Below are 21,077 nucleotides of genomic sequence, written 5' to 3'. Positions count from 1 at the left end.
GCCAAGGCTGAACGGAGGGCGCCTTTGAAGTTTCACATACATTATGCAGAAAGTATACTTGTGCAAATACCAACTTGTGTGATGATAAATGGCTTTTTCAGCGCCATCAGGGTCGGATTCAACTTGAAAGTGCACCTCTGAATCTCCAGAGAAAATTGCCTGACACAGACACCAAGTGACAGAAAGAAACTGAATGTGTTAGAAGAAGGAGAAAATCCTTGGCCACAACCTCCATCGTCGGCGTAACGGCTTTACCTGGGTGCCACCAATCAGTCATGGAGCTCTTAATAGGGGGTGATTACACCTGGTATTACAGACGACCCTGTGAGTCATAAGGAGACTTGAAGTGCGAGGAAGAATTAGGATGAAAAGAGCAGAACGGCAAAGGAAATCAATGAGTGGTCTGGTAGCCTAGGGATATTATAATAAGTCAGATACCGACGGTAACTACCAACATCTCAGAGCACACACACAGCTGCCCCAAAGGAAGCTATAAGGCCCTTGAGAGCGAAGCTTTAATTCTGAACAGCAGGGGTCTTTTATTTTAGAGGGGCCCAACGTGTCATTCAGGCTCTTGCTAGACATCTTTTTTGGCCAAAATAGAAAATGTACTTTTGTGTTTGTAATAGTCAAAACTTTTTTTTTTTTTTTTTTTTTTATCAATGCTCTCTCTCTCTCTGGTCTTAGTGTTTTGGCTAAAATATTGCTTTACCCACTGGCTTTTATAACACACACACACACACGAAAAAAATCCTGGAATAGGTTCTTTCTCCTTATGTATCCAGTGCTAAATGTATAGTTCTAAAGCAGATAGAAATTTCGGGAAATGCGCTTATTTGCTTTCTTGCTAAGAGTTAGATGACAAGATTGACACTACCCTTGCGTCTCTATAGTAAAAAAGCAGCCAGCAGCATTAGCTTAGCATAAAGACTGGAGACGGGGGAAACAGCTGATCTCTCTTGTCGGTTTTACACCGAAGTGTAAAACTGACATGTGGTGGTTTTATTGGGTGTCAGGAACTGACTGCACTGGCACAAGAAACAGGCCCCATAAAACCACAACTTCATGTAAACTTTAGTGATGGAAGGCAGACTTTGTTACTTTTGGACAACACTAGCTGTTCCCCCCTTTTTCCAGTCTCAGTTAAGTTAGTTGAGTCATCTTGCTCAAGCTATACATATTTACCATACCGACATGATTGTGGCATAAAAGTTAATAAGGTTATTTCCCAAATTGTGAAACTATGCCTTTAATGGCCTTTTAAAGCTCTTCCTTAACATGTGAAGTGTTCTATATAGTGCATAACGCAAATTCTCATTAATAAATAATAAAGAGATCATTATATGTGCCTTTGTCTTGACAGATTGCAGGCACGTTTGCAGACAGATGCATCGGTGCTGCGTGAGAGCGCCAGATCCGGAAAACCGGAGCCAAAAATATTCCAGTGCGTCACTCTAAATGTCAGTGTTTATGAAAAAAAAGGACAAGCATATCTGGAGTGATAATCTGGACACCTGGCTGGAAAACAGCAAGGAAGATCTGAGGTGAACAACAGCATAAAGGGAGAGAAGAAACGGCTTGTTTAGATGGAGAAGGTTGAATCCTTTTTTGTCTGCCCTAAAAGTTAGGGATTGCATTTTTCAGCCAGATTTTACTATTTTAAAAAGGTCTTTCCAAGTCAAGCCGTCAGTTCCCCTATCCGTGTCAGTGACCCTGAATTATGCAGACTCCATGACGGCATGCCCCTCCAAGCGACAAGAGACAAGCCCTCAGGGTTTTCCCGTGTTTTCCAACCAAACACAGGGAAGAGAGAAGGTGAAAAGATTTGGAGAAAATGTCAGATAGACGGAAAAGAGAGATGGGCAAAGACAAGGGAGACTGAGAATGCAATTAACTGTGAAGGACAAAGAGTGAAAGGACAGAGCAGCAACAGAGGACAGAGATGAAGAGAGACAGAGAGAGACAAAGAAAATGAAATCACATGAGGAGGCAGGTCGGTATGTCAGCCACAACTCTGATATAGACAAAAAAGGAAAGAAAGTACAGAGACAGGAGAAGCGTGAGGTGAGGACACTATGAAGATGAAGTGAGATACTCTACAACAACATGAAATACTATCACATAAATAAATGAGAGAAAAGTAGATATTGTAAAGAAGCATGAAAGTGAAGAACCGCCAGGAGAATCTGAGCAAACGAACAGAAATAATGAGCAAGATGAAAAGAAAAAATATTAGACAAGTGTTATTTCCTGTTTCCGGATTCCTACAGAGGATAGAAGCATGTGGACATTAGCATGCTAATTGGATCCTTTACACAGACGTGTTTGTTCCATTTACTGTCAAAGTCATCCAGAAGGATAGAGATGGGTCTACGGCAAGTTGGCTTTAAAAGGTGCTATCACAAAATTTCACTTTTGCAATATAGTCTATGGTATATTCACACATGAGGCTTTCTCATCTTATCCCAAGGGACTTGCGATGGCATGTGACTGCCGCTATGACACACCCAGTGAAGGCTTCGTGTTGTGTTCGGAGCAAATGAGCTTGTTATCAGCTTTACACGTTCAACTGAGTAATTGTTAATTATTGTTTACAAGGAGACACTTGTTAAAGTACGCATTAATGGAAGATTTGAAAATAAAGCTGTACTTTATTTGTCTGGTGGAAATTTAGAAACCATTCTGGAGAATTGAATTTGCAGTAAAAGGCCTGAATTAACAGCTGCAGTGAGGCTTTAATCAGACTAAAGTCTTAGCATGAACTAACAGCTATTCGATAATGAGCTACCTTGCCTTTTGTTTGTTTTTAAGTTGTAAAAGCCACAACAAAGAATTTTCTGTCATTTCAACAAATTGCTTTTTATGTTTCCAAACCTATAATGTGATTTTTATGACCTTAAGGTAAACCTGTGAGGTGAACACAGTAGAAATAATAGAAAGGTGATGTGGAACTGCACGTTCCTGGGCTTTGCTAACAGTTCCTGATGATTTAAGATTGGGAACATTCGATCAGTCAAGGTGGTAAGGGAGCACATTTTGCCTTTAGCTGTGCGGCTGAAGCATTTGGAGCAGCGGTGCTGCAAATTGAATTCAGGTATTAGAGGAAGGGAAGATATCACCGGCCAGAGGAGACACAAAGACATTACTATGAAAATGTTAAACCATGAGAAATGGATCCGTCTGTATCACTTTGTCATGAACACACACACACAAACACACACACACTACTCTGCCATCTTTGTTGTATAGACCTGCGGTTACTAAGCCATCAGCCATTCATTCTATTCTAGCACCACCTATTGATAGTACTGTAGCTGTTCACTGTGTGCAGGGCTGTAGATGCAGCACTATTTGCAGGAGGTGTGTCACTGCAGAGAATACACGTCTCCATTTGTATTAATGCTGAAATAAAGACCTTTTTGTTTCATTAATGTCATGTGCATCTCTTTCCTGCAGTCTTCGCCGAGCTCGGTCACAAATCATGCAAATGTTTCGAGTTTCTATTACTGCTCATCCAGCCACCTGCGCTTGGTAAACAGCTTAACGGGGCAGAGATAACTGCAACAGATGACTGTGAAATTAAATTTTACAACAGCAGATCCCTTTGTTTTCATGGAAAATCATGAACAAGAGCATTTGCCTGAATAAAGTTCATATCTGACTCACACTCATCAGAAGTGAAAGCGGAGTAGCATGAAAGATGGACAGAATTGTACAGAGTGGCTGCAGCTGTGCCGCACATATTGTAACACTTAACTTTAATCACATCCTATGACCAGTCCAGCTTGCTCAATAGTTTTAGCTAAGTAAACTTCAGTGTCTTTTGCCACTCTATTAATGTCTTTATCATTTTACACAGACCCAGCTGTGCGCTGCTGGATGATACATCTCTGGTAGCATGAAATGAAGAAGTAAAGCCTGACCGGCTATGACAACACAGTCCTATTCATTATGTACTGGAAAAGGTTAAAGAACACCCTTGGATCTTTCATCGAGTGATGTATGGCTTGCTAGCATGGGAACTCTAACTTTAATTTGTGACATTTCCGCGTTAGTCCAAATGATGCATTTTCTCAGGACATTTAGCCTGGCTCCTCTTTCAAGGTTTGCGAAACAGCCAACGCAAGTAGTTAATTGCGTGACAACAAAATTGCCCACATCATCCAACTGCCTTAAGACATCATGGGGTCAAAGAAAAGAGTTTTCCACATTGACGACTTTGGAGCTGGATCATGTTAATTCTTGATTCCTTTAGTTTTGTTTTGCCAAGAAAGTGTAAGGCCGCAGGATTAGGGCCATTGTTAGCCCTAAGGAGGAAACTGAGCGTTGTCTTGTTCATGAACACGTCGATTACGATGCTCAGACGGAGAGAAAAGTGACATTTAGGGTCATTGCATGTACCTATGAATAAAACATGGAGCATTAGCTTGATTAATATTGAGGAATAACAACAGGCAGTGAATAGTCTGCTGACCTTCCCTGAGTGATGGGTCTCAATTACATGACTGTGCGTACGTGCGTGTGTGTGCGTGTGTGCGTGTGTGTGTGTGTGTGTGTGTGTGAGACAGGAGATGTGTACGGCCGTGTATTTGCATTCGTTCGCTGTGTAGTAAACGGTGTTTTCCCGTGGTGAATAACAATGAGCGTTGTCGTCCAAAATAAGATACGAACGCACAAAGAAGCAACATAACGGTGCTTCTCCCCCGTTCATCCACCTCTTTCATTCGGACGTAAAGCTTTAAAAAGCTGTTCCTCAAACACTTGATCACTGAAATCAAACACACACAGTGCACACACACCCCTCTGAAGGCCTGTCTTTGCTTTCTCTCCCTCTCTCTCTCTCTCTCTGTCTTTCTCTCTGTCTCTCTCTCTCTCTCTCTCCCTCAGACCTCTCGCTCCCATCCCTTGAAATGGGGAGCAAATTCATTGCTTGTTCGCTCACCCGCTTACCCGTCTCTGACCAGACGGGCGTGCAGACCGACCGGCTGACCAACAAACAGGCAGACAGACAGACAGACAGCGTGTGGGATGATGAATGACGAACTTATCTCTGGGTCTCAGAAAGCAGCCAGACACATTGTCAACCCAGCCCCAATTCACTGCAGGGTGCCGCACATATCGCAGCCCGCCTGCCTGCATGTCTGCACGTATCTCTCCATTGCTGTCTTTTTCATTCTGTGCACTTTCTATCTCTCTTTCTTTGACAGCCTGACTGTGTGTCTGTTGCTATTCTTGTCTTCCTCTGAACTGCACAGTGTATCAAGCGTTCTGTAGTTGCTGAGAAGCTCTGGTTCTTCACATTCATATCAGCTCAATGAAGCCACTTCACTCACCATTGCCTCTAATAAACCCCCCAGATGACACGAACCATTACTCTAAACACGGTTACGTAAACGCAAAGGAATCCCCAAAAGAAGAATCCCAATTTAGCCGCAGACATCTTCAAGGCAGGCACTTCACTTTCTGCTCTGCTTCTGCCACAACTGGATACTGAAGTGAGGCAGGCAGCATTCAGCGATGATTTTGGCCTATTTTGTTTCCGGCTTGTGGGCCGCTCGGTCCATGTAGGAATGCTTATTTTCCCTCTTCCATGAATTTGCTAATATAATCAATATGAGGGTGAATGCATGAGGGTGGTTTAAAGCGGTGTCAAAAATTCTCACGGAGGAGAGAAGAAGTCCTGGGTGGATTTGGCTCATGAAAATATAACTTATACAAAGTCAACGGCCATTTCCGAGAGCAAAGCAAAATAAGCGGCTTCAGTCTCGCCGTCCGCACAGACACTGTGCTTTTTTTTTATAAAGTGTGGCAGAGTGATTAATACAACAAGTGCAGAAAGGTTGCATGCAATGACCTTTAATATGTGTAAATGCATGTGTGTTTATTGGTTTGTAAAATTATATTTTTTCTGGGAACATTACAGCTGCCTCTCCAATTTGTTCCTGTTCATTTCTCTGAGGAGAAGCAGGAGTCTGTATGGATACAACACAATCATGAGTTTGCGTATGTGTTTATGTGAGTGTTCTTCTTCAGATCTCTTTGGCTACAAATAGAGGATAGATTTGCCTTGAATACGCAGTTTGTGCTCCACTATTGAAAATCCCTCTATAAATTTGCATTGGTCCACCAATGAGTTTCCGATCTGCAGAAGCTGACTGTGGTATCCCTGAGCATTAAACACTCAGAGCATCAGGATTCCTTCAGAAGAAGAAGCCCCAGTAACACTGGAACAGATTTTCTCCACTCCTATATTGCAGACACTCCTTACAGTATCATAATGGGAACTCTTTTTAGCCTTTCCTTTACTTTTTTAACCATGTAAATAGAGAATCATAGACATGTACAGCACAACATGAGTGTGAGTCACATTCTGCATTTTCTGTATTTTCCCCCTTGCTTAAAATAATCTTGAGCTAAGCTGGTGTTTAAGATTTAAACGTCCCCATGACGCGCTACAATATAATAATAATAATAATCAATTTACAGCATAAACACGGGGAAATCAAAATCCAATTCATATTGCGTCAACGGTCACGGTCATCCCATGCAAATCCCATCGAGTTCTCCTTCATCAGTGAATAAAATAGACATGGAAAAGGAAAATTGGCAGCCTATTTAAACTGACTGAAAATATTATCCTCTTATACCTGACTAATCTTTACGCCTTTTCCAAAGGCAACTTAAAGAAGTTAATACCTATAATAAAGGTTAGGAGTTAGTGACTTACCTTACTTCCACAGATTGGAGAAACTGCAGCCCCAGCGGAGGAAACAGATGTTGAGGAGGTTCCCGGTGTGTTGTCCTTCCTCGGAGACTGATTCCCAGTTTCTGTTCTCCTATTTAACGCAGTGTCAACGAAAAAAAACAAAAAACTTTTTTTTCATCCACGGAGATAAAACCCACAATAAAAAAAAATCAATCAAATATTACTGCTGCTGCTTTGCCCAGGTGTCTACCTTGTTTATGAGATGAATTAGTGGCCGGCGGTGCGCGCGGCAGAGGAGCGCGGGGCAGGGCGCCTGGTCTGTAGCCGTTATGAGCGGTGACAGTTGACTGCCCGGTAATCCAAGTGCGTCTAACAGCCTCCCGTTTACGCGGACGAGCGTGTGATGCTGGAGCTCCTCCTCGCCTTATCTTTGCTGTGTGTTAAAGACACACACAGCTCCTCGGTTTGGACACTTCTCAGTACACCGCTGTTAAAAAAAAAAAAGCGTGAAGACAAATTATAATGTGGTACAACACAGTTTGTGTGGTGACTTTAAAATGACCTTGATAACGTAACAAAGGAGCGTTTTTTCTTACCCCCCTTAGTGCAGCTAACATTAAACAGTACAGTAAAGTGACCTCTTTGCATAGATATCACACTATTAGGTGATCAACTTAGATGTTGTCAGTTGCACTAGGCTACTTTCAGTCTCTGGGCAGGGAACCTTAAAGACCCCCTTAAGACATCAGATCTGCAAATATTGTGCATAACAAGTTCAATTAGCTTTTTAAACAGTCTTACATTTACATTTTGTCCATCATTGAAAACCTACCAATAAGTGAATATTTTTTATTTCAAAAGTGCAACTATTTAACATGTCTCCTAGGCTACATGTTCGATTATGATTTTCAGCTGTGATGTCACAAAATCTTGCTTGTGCATAGACGTCTTAAACTCAGATTTATGAGGGCAGAGAAACTCATGGGCTTGAACAAATATCTAAAGGATATGCTTTTGTCAGTGACTGACTCTCTAATGGTCTTCTCATCAGCAGAATATGACCATAATTCAGGCATGATGGAGACACAGGAAACCTTTTACTGATGTGATAATAACTGAGAAATCTGCATCATTACTGCAGCACCCTACTGCCCTGTCCCCACTTCTACATCATCAACTGTAATGCATATCAACATGAGAATCACACACAACAGCCTCTTTGTTTATTTGACAAAACTGCAGGCCAAGTTGATTTCCAGTGGACAACTGATGAGATGTTGGCAGATATTGTCGAATATCAAGTTAACCGCCATACAAATGTTGGTGTATAAAACAGAAAACATCTGTGGAACTAACAACTTGAAAAAAACAGGAAGTGTTTTCTTAGTGTTGTCTCTTTTTCTTCCAGAACTTTGTCTTTACACTTAATTACAACGCAACCAGCTGTTTGTCCGCATCTCTCCTCGTCACAAATTTAACACTCATTTCTCTTCATCTCATGCACACATACACACAAACAAACTCAGACAGGCAAGTCAGTGGTGGACATGTAGCTGCATATTTATGACACATTATAACTGTGAAAGACATGATGAGCCTGTCGTCTCTAAAGCCAGGAGATCCGAAAAACAAGCGGCGCTGCCTTCGAAACCCGCAGAAAAGACAGAACATCCACCCGGGAGAGGGACAGGAGTGGACAAACACAATCTACTTGGGAATGTTAGTAATCTTCCAACGTTGAAAACAACATTGCCTTTGTCAGCTCACGTATGTCTGCTCACATAAGTTAATTAAATTACCCCTAAATCATACTACCTAATATAGAACATGAATTTCTGGGCAGGGAAGGAGAATAAATCCATATTTTGATTGTCAGTGACAAATTTGTCTCTTTTTTTTCAGTTTCTTTCAGTTAATTCACACTGGGACAAAATTCATTCTGAACATGCAATAGTCATGTCAGAAATCACTTCTGGCAGAGCCTCACATTTGAAGTTGTGCTACAGATGGTATTGTGGTTAGAGGACACTTCCATGAAAAAGCAAGTCCTCTTCACAGAACCCCTTCATTATGGTCAGTGGTGGTGATGATGGAAGGTGGAGGATGAATGAGGAAAATGGAGCTGGAAAGGCGCCTGTTTTGTGGGACATGCTGTGTGGTGAATCTAGAGGAAAATGATGCTGGAGAAAAGGCCATGTGAGTTTGGGGGCCAGTGCTGGCGGCGTCTGTGCATGGTTCGTATTTAATAGGATGTCACTGCACCATATCCTGGCATGAAGGAATGTAATTATTTTTTTTGTCTTGGAGATACAGAAAACCTGGAATGATTGTTTCCATCAAAGGTTAAAGACTATGGGGTGTGATTCTGATAATTATGCACCCTACAAGAGAGATCGGAAGCACGCTAGATACAGTTTCTAACAAACGTACAATTGTTTTCATATCTTTTCAAGAGCGATCACTGCATATCCAATTAAAAATAAAATTAGATTGCGTATTTCCATTGATTTTGTGCTGAAAACTCATAATCTACAAACACAGACAACTCTTTGCTGTCTCAGCTGGAAATACAAACATAAAATTTGAATGATTGATGTCAATGGATGATGGTTTTTGGAATTGGTAATGAATTTGTTACTGACTCTGTGGGTTCACTGAGTGTTTTTACGAGACATTTCATCTTTAAATGTCATCGTGTGTCATAGGCTTCCAGCTGTGAATCGGGAAATGTGCCCAACCCCAGAAAAACCACTATGAATGCTGTCAAAGCATTCTTTATTTTCAATGGAGCAGCACCGGGATTTGTCTCTGAATGACATAATCACTTTGCTTCCTCACTCTGCCGTTCAGTTTAAGGAAAGATTGCACAGTACTATTGAAACAATGTTAATCAATTCTAAAAATGCTTTACTGCTAAATACTTTTTTTAATATTAAAGCTGCAGTAATCAATTTGTTTGTATTATCAATGTATCAAAAGACTAGTGGTGCTTGCTCATAGCAACCACAGATAATTATCAACCAACTCTGTAGTTCTTCTCAGCTCAATGCTGCGTTTTAGCTTCTCAGTGTTTGTGTTCTCAGGTCACTGTTTTGGTTTTCTGACCCACAGCTTAACTGCTTTGGTTCAGTCACATGGCTCTAATCAACCTTAGCCACAAAAAGGAGAGGGACAGATTTCATCTGAAAAGTTCAGATAACACCACTGTGCATTTTAATGCCCAAGTTAGCAACTAGCCAGTGAACACAGTGGCATCTGTTATGCCCATTCAATTACCAAAAATATGTCCAGTTTGGTTTTGCAGCAGGTATCACAAAAGCTCAGAGTGATATCGTTCTTTCTTTCTTTATTTTATTTTAGCACTTTTCAACTCTGCTGGAAGAAAATAATCACTGTACAGCCTAGGGAAAAATGGGCACGTGTATGTTTGTTCTGCTCAAATCATTTTTAATCTTCCTAGCCTTGATGAAAAAGGATTCTGGCACATTTGCAGGAGGGTGAAAGCGGTGGATTTATTCACAGCTATGAGTCATCTGCTACAAAAGAGATGCTATTCCCCAACAATAAAAGCACGGTGTGATTGTTACAGTAAAGGCCATGCTCTGTGGACAGCAAGGTAGAATTTTGTCAGTATTTTGTTAAAATGCTCAATAATCTATTAACAAAACCTGAGCCGGACACTGAAACTGCAGAAATTAGTATTCACCTCAAAAATCAATTACTGCGCTGTGACTGGAGCCAAGGCAGGGTGAAATTACATTAGGACTAGAAGCGGGGTGTGTGCGGGTGAGGAAGTGTAATGACTATTAGTGAGCTTTTACATGCATGTCCACACACAACACATATGTTGACAAATTAATCTCCTCTAGTTGGTATTCCTCTGGGAATCAATTGGCAATCTGTACCTGCGAAGGCTTCCAAAACATCTCATCAGCTCAAGTATGGCGTCGTCTGACTTGTTTAATTATACAGCAGCTACATGTGTTTGGCAGCCGGATGGACAGTGAGGAACAGCCCAGATTCTCATCACCAGACACATCAATCTTAGACGTGTGAGTGGAAGGGGTAGAGACGTTCCACTTTACCCAGCAGAGGGTGATGAATGTTGGGGAAACTCTGATGCCATGTCGGGACAGGGAAAGGAAGCCAGCTGACATGTTTGGTCTACATTTTTCACAGTCAGTGCCCTGCCTGTAAACAAACAGAGCAGTGTTACAATTACAAAAAGTCATGGCAGACCCACTAAAATAAATTATTTAAAACAATACCTCGGGGGCACCCCTACAATACCCAAACGATCATACTATAATATAAAAATGGACGTATAACAATTAATAAAACAACAGGGTTGGCTTACCAGAGCCACAAGTATAACCAGCAGTCCCAGCCACATGGAGTGAGCACAAAGCAGCAAGTACTGTGTGGAGGCAGCCCACAGTCTGCACACCTGTTGTCCATGAGCCTACTTGTTAGTTCTCGCCTCTCACCTGATTGGCTGTTGCCCCCTGTATAGGTCCTGGTGTCCCTCTGCCTGTTTTTTTTTTTTGTAATGAAATATGGAAAATTTTACCTCCAATATTATTCCAAAGGTATGTGAATAAAAATGATTCTGATTAAAACTGGTAGATGTATGCAACCTGACATCTTCTATTCTGCACCATCATGCTCACATCCTGTAATATCATCAAGGAAGTTTTTATGAGCAATAAAAAAGTAACCCATCAATCTATAGACAAGGCTGTATTTTTTTGTCGATAATATCACAAATAACTATAATGGATTTCCTGTTTCTGGCTTTGCAGACACTGAACAAGATTGATTTGTCTACGGCAAAAAACTTTGGATATAGTTTTCCTCTGGGGAAATGTATCTTTTAAATATTCAGTTACTTCTTGACCAATGTCAGAAACCCAAGATGATCCCGTTCTGTTCCAGAATTCTGAGAGAAATTTGTAAACCATGTAGCTGGATCTCCACCCGGTGGTTTTTAGACTACTATGCTGCCAAAGCTGTGAGAGCACTCTGAAGGCATTTCAGCAAAACAAAAACCACCTACAGAAACAGACTGTAGTGGAATAAATGCTGCTGAGCGCTGAACTGTATGGTGTGGGTTGCTCTAGTATTCTGAAACACACAGTAAATACAAGTGGCTACAAAATCTGTCCTATCTGCACTGTATTTGTTTAATTAAAACAGTCAGGAAGTGGCTCAGGTTTTACAATAAACAGTTTTTTATTATAACTAACAATAGAATATATTTACACTTATTTGTATTTATTTGTACCAAAGTAGCTTTTTTGTTTCTTTTTCATATTTATCAGATATGTTAATCTGCCACCAGGGGGCGTCTGAGATACTCCCCCTCCCCCTTACCTACACCCACACCTACAGCATGTTATGATCATTTGGAGTCATGTTAAATGTTTAATTAGCATACTTCAGTGTTTCGCATTTAACAGTGAATTTAACCACATTACAGTACAAAATCATTGGACATGATGATAATTTAAAATTAGTGCAGTAACTTATAACTTATAAATCACAACGTCACTATTTGAGAAATGATGCAAGGCAGCCCCCTGCATCCGATTAATCTCATTTTAAATGAGAGCCATGTTTCAATGTAAAATCCAATCAATCACCATTGAGAATGAGACAAAATTACCCAGCCTAATGTTCTGCAGCTAATGAAATAACCAGAGCAGGATGAACTAAACTGAAAATCTTTTACAATCAGTATTATATTGCTACCCATTAATGGTCCAAGACAGAGCTTTGTTATAATTAAAAGTTAACCACTGAGTCTGTTTGTACCATCTCAAACATTTATCATGTTGTTTGGTGATTAAAACAAACCATAATAATATGTTACAAGGTGTGATTAGATTCTAAACAAATGACTTGTTATCATGGTGGTCAATATTGATATGAAATGTTGCTTAAACAGAAAGAGTGAGCATTAGACTTACTTTCATAAAAAATAAAAAAAAAACTGTTCATATGTGTCTATCAGCCTTTATTTTGCAGTTTAAGGGAGTCATGAACTACCACTAACAGATACTGGATGAGAATCAACGCATCGCCTCTGCTCTGCTGCTCTCCGCCCCGCTTAAATTCACCATTATTTGTATTCTTATTGATTGAAAAGTGCAGGCAGGACGGAAAAAGGTTTACCTTAAAAGGACAGGAAGTCAAAAGAAGCTTCACCTCAATTTCCAGAGCCACCTGTTCCATCACAAGCATGCATTGATGATTTCAAGGTTATGTAGCTTTTGGGAACCTGGGCACAGACTGTTAGGATGACATCCTCTCTCATATTGCTACCTAATAGATGATTTAGCTTTGGTTCTTAATAGCACAGCTGTATTACCTTTTATTGCTATTTATAGCCAAGCCAGATGGGTGAGCAGTTTCCTTTGATATCTTCAATAAATATTTATTGTCTGAAAAATCACACAGCGCCTCAACTATTCTATTATAATAGATGGAACAAAGCACAGATTTAGGACTGTCAGGATATGGTAAAAACACAGAGTGCTTTGAAATTAATAGCCTGTCTTCCTCAATGAGGATAAACAACAATGATTTCTCCTATGCCATATAAAGTATATCTGAGAATACTGAGAACTAACCAAAAAAAAACTAAAAATACTGCATTTATACATGGATATATTCCACTTTGTGCCAATTATTTGTGTGCATTTCACTCTAACTACATCATCATTTCTGAGCACATTGCTGGAGGCTCAGGATACGCATTTTGTAAACCTGCAACTCCCTGTCTTCTATACATGCAGCAACGTTCAAATGAACCTGCCACAGTACCATACGCTGCTCCAGGATCGCCTCCACCCTGATTCAAGGCTTCACTGAGGCAACCGAGATAGGCTTGAGTGCCTCGCAAAGTATTAGCAGATAAGAAGGGAAGACAGCAGCATTAGTAAGGAATGGAAGAGAGGCACAGAGATAAAGTGAAAGTGGCAGAGAAAGTGAGGAAACCAGCCTTACCTGTTTTTTGTATTTGTATTGTTTTGTTTGGGTGCAGTGTTGTTGTGCTTTGATAGAAGTTAAAAAAAAAGACTCTCTTGACATTGCAAGGGTTGAAGAAGTGGCTCTCAAATCATTCTGAGTTGGTTAAATATTGAAAAAAAACACAGTACACTTAGTTACCAACTTCAGCAGCATAAAAGTGTAATAAATGCCCCAATACTTTATAAAATGTATATTTTATCAAAAAATGTGCTTATAAAACAGTTCACTGTTATAATGTATTACTTATACAAAACATACATTACATACATACAGTATCAAAAACACACAGTCAGGAACATTAGTGCAGTAGTAACAGACTTCATCAACAGCATACAGTAAAAACATTTGAAAATTTGCTTTTAAGGCACGAAAAATACCAATACAGTCTGTATGTGCCACTTGAAGGCTCTTCCGGTATCAACAAAGAACCTGGTCACAATTATTTTGGCATAAACAAAGCCAGTTTAATACATGTTAGCTTACATTATGGGCTTGTCCCAGTGAGCATCCGTGAGAACACGCTTAGAAGTGAGAGGTGTCAGACATTTTGCCTTGCACCAAAGATGTGATTATTTCTATTCCGTCTCATGCGACGAATTTTTCCTTGGCCTGTGTTCTTTTTCCCTCCTGGAACACAAAAAAAGTGTATGACAACTGATTAGTATGATAGCCTGTAATTCGAATGCTTGTTGACTTTCTATACTATAATTAAGCTGGAGCCAGATTTTCTGTGGTTTCCTCTCTGTCATAATTTAATGATTGGCTGTAGTGCAAAAATGGTTTAGAGGACATCATCCCTAAGTGTGTACTAATGGTTTCTTCACATGCCAGGCACTTTTTAAGCCTGATAATGAAATCAGCCAAGCATTATTTGGTCTCTTCCCAGTTCCGCTACGACTTTCTGAATTCTCTCCAAATTTAAACCAACAGGTGGCCTGATTGCAGCTCCAAATACTGTAATTACGGAATTAGGACTCTGCAAATTCTCCTCAGATGATCATTTCCAATTACAGGCTTTCAGTGTGGACAGTGAAACTTTCGCCACACGCATCCATCAATACTCATATTCGCACACCTTTAGCACACACGTCCATGCAGCTCTGTCTCGAGACGAAGTTGTTGCTGCTCCCTCCGCAGCCTGTGTAGGTGAACTCCTCACACATCTTGGTGGCTGTGTTGTAGTAGTATCGACTTATGGAGGCTGAACACTTCCCTTTGTCCAGAGTGTCCAGGCAGAGCACAGGAATAGCTGTGAGATAAACCACAAAGCAGACAATGAGACCACCGATCACAGTCTCTGAAGAGGAGCACAATCAGAAACATGTAGTTTTTGATTTTTTTTTTATCAGTTTAATCAAACATTCTCTTTCACTTAATCACACCTGAAATTCTTGATTGTTCCTCCTTCAACCTTATGAAATCAAGTCATGTCAGGTGTGACAGTGTTTAGCAAGACTATTTCCACACACATAGTCCATGCGTGCAGGGAGCCACTGTGCATGACATCAGGATTACTCAGTGGCCACAGTGGGTACTTAAGTTTTTACTAACTTTTTTGTGGACTGCAGTACTCCATGCAAGAGGTAAGGTCTTGGAAGCGATTGGAGTTCCCCTGACAGCCACCGTAATAAAAGATCTCGCATTGCATGGTGGTCATGTTGAAGAAGTATCTGCGGAAGAGGGCCCGGCATGGTCCCACCTGTTTAGGAAACCTGCAGACCTGGGGGATCTCTGTGGAGAAAAAAAAAAAGACAAAATTCGAGGTTGGGGTTGGATTAAGAGGTATAACAAAATCCTAACACAACAACATAACATTAACTGGACCGCAATCAAATCTACATCAATGATTTTCTTAGTATTCATATACAACACAAAGAGTAAAACCACACCCAGCACTCACATTGGACAGGTTTCAGAGGTGGTGAGGGTCACTATCAAACAAATAATGTGTACGCTCATCACATTTACAACTTACTTGGAATTCTGAAACATGTCTTCTGGCACTCCTGATAGCTCTTGAAGTTGTTGGCATTCCCTTGGCACCCTCCATAGAAGAAAATCTCGCACTTTTGCGTGATTGTGTTGTAGTGGTAGCGCTCGATTTCTCCTCTGCAGGGTCCCTCGTCCACTTGAAGGAGGCACACGCCTGAAAGCACCAAGGTTATGGTTGAAGAAACACGAAACCACCACAGAGCAATAAGGTAATTAAGCTGCAAACACTGCTGCGCGTTAAGCTCTATTTAAAACTCACACCCGAGATTAAGTGATGATGTCCCGTAAAAACAAATTGAGCAGATCAGGAAAATACTTTTTAGTTCCTCCGCATCGCTTACCTTTAGGCGACAACGCCAACACGTTGTAAAATGAGGAGAAAAGCGTAAATAGCGCGAATATGCAAAACTCCATTGTGTAACTTTTGCTCCAACTCTCCGGTCTTTCCCCCGCTGTCGACCACATCCACTTTTATAGTTGAGCAGCTGTTTCCCAGAGGAATTGTAGGGGCGGAGAGAAATGACTCGTTTCCAAAATACTGAAGAACTGGTTTAGAGAGGTGACGAGTTCATCAATGACATCACTCATCGATATTTTATCGTAATAGTGATTGCGTTAGTGTTACAGCGAATGAAGCCTAGTGACTAAGTATGCTTAACTCAATTGTAGTGGCAGGAGAGTAAGTTTCCTCTCTTTTGGGGGAAGTCGGACACCACACTCTATCTGGTCACTGATATCAATGATGATGATGATGATGATGATGATGATGATGACGATGATGATGATGGTGACATCCAGTAGCCTTCCTCTGCATCCCCCTGTTAAATTTTCACAGAGCAAGTGTTGTACACAAGGGACAGACACTCTTGTGTAATACTACCAGATCTCACTTGTCTGATGCATCAGGCCAAGTTCCCACCACACACCAGTCAGACTGGATCTGAATCCACTCTCTCACACACACAAACACACACACACAAACACACTTGTCCCTCCATCTTCCCTCTCTATTTAGTGTCAAATGATTGTAACTGCCTCCAACATTCTTTAAAGCCATGTTCTACTTAACACTCAGGTCCCCCCTTTCTTAGAACTGAAAGCAGAATTATCTGAAACTGGAGGCTCAGTCGGATGTAGCTCTTTGGGGTTTTTTTCTAATGCAGAATCCAGTCCAGTTATTACAGTTAATGGAAGGTTGTCTCTATGTTGTTGGAAAACTGCCATGCACTCACGTTCAGGACAGTGATGTGTCTCCACCTTGACAGGTGTAGGCTAAATACAGATTAGTCGTCTTATCAAAGTGACCTGATACATGAGGCACCATCCTTTAACCCATATCTGGATTTATAGAGAGAACGGAGCCACGATAGCAGAGAAAACCCAAATTGAATCTGCAACATAATAAATACAGTTCCTTGTTTTTACATATAATTCAGACCCCAAACAGACACCTGTGTGAGTCATCCCCTCCTTATTGAGATAGTGGCTGGATCATACACTGGGGCCTTGTTTAATCAGATTAGCGGATTAGGATTGTTTATGCTGATTACTTTATAACCCAGTTTGAGGGAGTGGAGAGGGATTCTTCAGCAGGATTCTGGGAGTGAAGGACTGCTCCCTGTAAGCGTCCGTAAGTCCATTCCTATTCTTTTTCTATGACATTTTATTTTAAATAGTGAGGTAAAATCATTCAAGATTTTTTATATCGGTCACAAGAGGGTGAATATTTTGCAAAAAAAAACTGTGAATTTTTCTTTTTTTAACAGAGAATGCCGGTCATAAACGTAGAGGAGCTGACGGACAAGGACAAGGCTGTAATGGAAGTTGACCAGCTTAAAATTGAAGTGAAACTAGAGAGGTGGTTGGTAAGTTCTTCATTCTAGGTGATGAATATGTCATTGTTTTGTTTTTAAAAATACCAGTGAATAAAGTAGGTTTCTAGTATTTTATCCATGATGAGCAACAAATGGTTGTCTACCTGTTTGAATGCAATTACACAAAGTGCAATTAATTCCTTCAGGACGAGTGTTTAAAACGGGAATAAACTGCTTGATAAAACTGTCTTAACACCTTTGTCTGATCATTCCAGACATCTAAATGTTGTGAAGAAATCAAGGACTACATTCAGGAGGGAGTGGAGGAGGACATCCTTGTCAAAGGCATTTCAGAGGAGAAGAACCCCTTCAAGGAGAAAGGTGGCTGTGTCATCTGCTAGACTGGACCTGAGGAGCTTTTCATATCTCAGATTAGCACCCAAGGACATTCTCCCTCCCCTCATAAAAAGGATTTGCAGACTGAGAAGACTAGAAGGACATCATAAAGAAAGAATTGATAAAACTTCACGAGTTCCCATGTAAACGTCTCTCCATATTCTGGCCAGATTTGTAACCTTATAATTTTATTCCTTGAAAAGATGCAATATAAAATAGTTGTATTTTGCAAGGGTTATATAATGCTTCTCATGTGGTGTATATAGTCTAAGCAAATGGACCCATGTGTGGTTTCATACACAGAAGCAACTGTTATTAAATTGCTTGTTTATAACTCAGTCTGTCTCCATCGTTCACTGTTCATGACAGGGTAGAGATATAGATACATCTTCATAACTCAGTTGACATACATTCAGAGTTTTCTGAACTTTTTTTCATAAATTTTCTATCATTTTGTTGCACACATCAAGGTAAATATAAAATATTTTGCAAATTTTCTTTTGCTCTTTGCTGTGCAGCTTTAGATTTTTGGATGTATTCCTCCTGGAGTTCCAGGCAGGTATTTCTTTCCTTTCATTTCTGAAAAAAATCAATCAGCAGACTCTTGAAAGTTGTTAGAGATTTTAGTGAACATTATCAAATTGTTGTCATTGCTCCACATTATCATTGCATGATGATGCAGTGTCATCAAAGAATGACTTAAAAGTACATTGCCTCAAAAAAATAATGGAAATTTGAAGAACATGTGACAGATTTTACACAGCTAGATGTTTCAAGACTTGATATTGATTATTAAAATTAATAGAATACAATGTATGGGATGGTATAAAAAATTACATGAAAACCATAGTCCACTTAAATATAACACTTAAAATGAGGAAAAAATAATTTTTATTTATGACCCTTTGTACCACATTGAATAGTGAATGTGTCATCACTCCCACTATGATAAAGAGTGACTTTTCTTCATAGTTACTTTTGTTTAAAATGTGTCAGATATTTGATAGGGTAAAAACATACAGAATTTCACAAGACAATAAATTTGTTCAGCAGGAATAGGCTACGCTTTTTTTTCATGTTTCAAGTCCCTTTTACTTCCCAGTCAAGTCGAAGTCCTTTCCTTTTCTGCGACCCCTTAGATTTATCTTGTGACCCCTTTAAGAGTCCTCCTGACTCCTGACCCCCCCCCTTAAGAAATCTGTTAAACTGTAACAGATAGTGATTCCACCCACTCATAGTGATAATGTTTAATGGTGGTATTTCCCCAAGTGATGGAAGTCAAACATTACAGAAGTTTTACTTTTCATTTGGGTTAATGTTTTATCCCGGGACAAACCTCCCGAATGCCTCCAAGTGGGTTACAGCCAGAACTACAGACTGCGCATGCGCACACGATATCGTAAACAAAGATGGTGCTGCACGGAGGAGCTCTGCGTTTAAACTTGCTGGTCAACAGCAATCACTTTTACAAATTCACCTCATTTCTCGGTATCCGGTCGTTTTCTGAAAAAGTGTTATCTAATCCCGAAACGGCCAGTGAGACCACGGGTGACCATTTAATCTACACACAACAGCACTTTGCATTAAAGGAGTCCCTCAGAAAGGTATGCAGGACCGCTAACGGTGTAGCAAGCTGTGACGTTACCATGAAAACAAGGCTTGATTGTGCTTTACCTGGTGATATGTTTTTTTATATTTGAATACCCATGAGTCTTAGCTAAAGAGGAAGAGTGTTGTTCATCTTAATGTAACTGTAAGAAGCAGCGCAGGGACAGTAAAACAAAAGTGGGTGAGAGGTCACTATGCTAGCTTGTTATGTACAGTAGTTCATCTCCGCTGTTGGTGTCTGCTGTCTGTATTGCAGCTTCACAGAAAATAAGTCAAACGGGTTCAACCATAGATTTGTTTTGATGGTGCTACACTTGAAAATGGATGTTAATGCATGACCCTCAAATGTCTTCATAAGCCCACTTCAAGGCAGAGGTGCACAGAGGCTTCTCACACAAAACCAATGGTGTTTTCATGGTCCATCCCACACTTCCCACATCCCTGCTAAATAATGTCAGCCCTGCTCTTATCAGCATGTGTAACATCTATCTCTGCTCTTGGGCTGGGATTATCTGAAGCTATGGTTAAATTTGTCACTTCAGATTTGTAACATCAGGTGTTACATGCCAAGAATCATTGTGTGACTGACAGCGTGTTGGCTTGGGTGGTGACTCACAACCCTGAAATAATGTGAACATAATGAAAGAAATGGGGAAAGGGGTCCACAGCCTTCAGTTTAAATCAATACTGCAAAAAAAGAAGCTATTTTTAGGTAAAGTCTGACGTCATAGTTATAAGTACATGCTTTTACTTTGTTATTAACATGTGTCTTAGAGGCTGATGTTTGCTAAACAGCATTAGCTTGCTTCAGAGAACGTTATTTAGCATGTGAAAACCTTTGGACTTGCCAGCATTCTTACATTGTCAGTCAGTTTCATGTTAAAACATTTCTTCCCACTGCAAGACAAGTAAACGGATGTGATTAATATGTGAAAAGGGTTCTGATGTCAGAGCGTTTTAGATCTACAATGAGTGAGCCATGGGATTCAGATGAAACTACCAATTAAGGCAGTGGGGCCAACCAGTCCCACCAAAACAGAAGATAAGTTAAGGGTTATAGACATTAACATACCCATTCAACAATGTAAGTCTTACTACTCTTACAGAAATATATTTTCTTTTCCCCAACTTATTCCACTTTGACTTAGACTGTCAGATAATGATTTCTGACATGCAGAGCTTTTGTTTTTTAGGATCTAAATATCAGTATCTGCAAATTATGGTACAAAAAAATCAAAGCAAGTATTAGTAATCAGTCTGACTCATTATCAGTCTGACTCATTTTGGAAGTATATATATTACTAGACAGACTTTAGAGACAGAGGCTGCAAAAATAACAGCAAGAGCCTAATTTAAGGCAGGCAGTAAATATGTTGCGGTAAATGGGGGGAAGCTTGTTGTGTGACTAAACCTTTAAAGGATGCGAGTAGGTTGAAAATAAACTAGCACTGGGAATATTGGGAAGGATGAAAATGTGACAAGGAAATGCAGAACAATATGTTGGCGGCCCAGGAAAGGGAACTTGAGGC

General features: G+C 40.3%; 4 protein-coding genes across 4 annotated transcripts in view; 2 read left to right on the top strand and 2 right to left on the bottom strand.

The window, feature by feature from the left end:
- Positions 1–7,075, bottom strand: part of calcr (calcitonin receptor) — a 61,242-nt gene extending 54,167 nt beyond the window's left edge. Inside the window, exons 1-2 of the mRNA XM_023408851.2 lie at positions 6,957–7,075; positions 6,728–6,836 (exon numbers count right to left, since the gene is read on the bottom strand). The gene's annotated coding sequence lies outside the window, so the exon portion shown is untranslated. The remainder of the gene's footprint in view (positions 1–6,727; positions 6,837–6,956) is intronic.
- Positions 7,076–13,872: 6,797 nt separating this feature from the next.
- On the bottom strand, positions 13,873–16,231 carry tfpi2 (tissue factor pathway inhibitor 2). The gene is made up of 5 exons (XM_023408809.2): positions 16,072–16,231; positions 15,714–15,884; positions 15,290–15,469; positions 14,814–14,987; positions 13,873–14,365 (listed from the first exon to the last, which is right to left on the bottom strand). Exons 1-5 carry the CDS (start codon positions 16,193–16,195, stop codon positions 14,277–14,279), a joined length of 738 nt encoding a protein of 245 aa, XP_023264577.1. The 5' UTR covers positions 16,196–16,231; the 3' UTR covers positions 13,873–14,276.
- On the top strand, positions 15,811–18,278 carry gngt1 (guanine nucleotide binding protein (G protein), gamma transducing activity polypeptide 1). The gene is made up of 4 exons (XM_023408810.2): positions 15,811–15,939; positions 17,293–17,360; positions 17,497–17,595; positions 17,820–18,278. Exons 3-4 carry the CDS (start codon positions 17,500–17,502, stop codon positions 17,943–17,945), a joined length of 222 nt encoding a protein of 73 aa, XP_023264578.1. The 5' UTR covers positions 15,811–15,939; positions 17,293–17,360; positions 17,497–17,499; the 3' UTR covers positions 17,946–18,278.
- Positions 18,279–19,320: 1,042 nt separating this feature from the next.
- The window catches only part of LOC111656907 (putative acyl-CoA dehydrogenase 6), a 16,916-nt gene continuing 15,159 nt past the window's right edge, over positions 19,321–21,077 (top strand). Inside the window, exon 1 of the mRNA XM_023408811.2 lies at positions 19,321–19,544. Within this exon, the coding sequence (XP_023264579.1) occupies positions 19,350–19,544 (195 nt within the window). The 5' untranslated portion in view covers positions 19,321–19,349. The remainder of the gene's footprint in view (positions 19,545–21,077) is intronic.

Source organism: Seriola lalandi, unplaced genomic scaffold (assembly GCF_002814215.2).
Source record: "Seriola lalandi dorsalis isolate HSWRI2012SDOR001 ecotype SW California unplaced genomic scaffold, Sedor1 jcf7180002054374, whole genome shotgun sequence".
Taxonomy (NCBI): Eukaryota; Metazoa; Chordata; class Actinopteri; order Carangiformes; family Carangidae; genus Seriola; species Seriola lalandi.
This window is presented reverse-complemented; position numbering and strand designations above follow the sequence as displayed.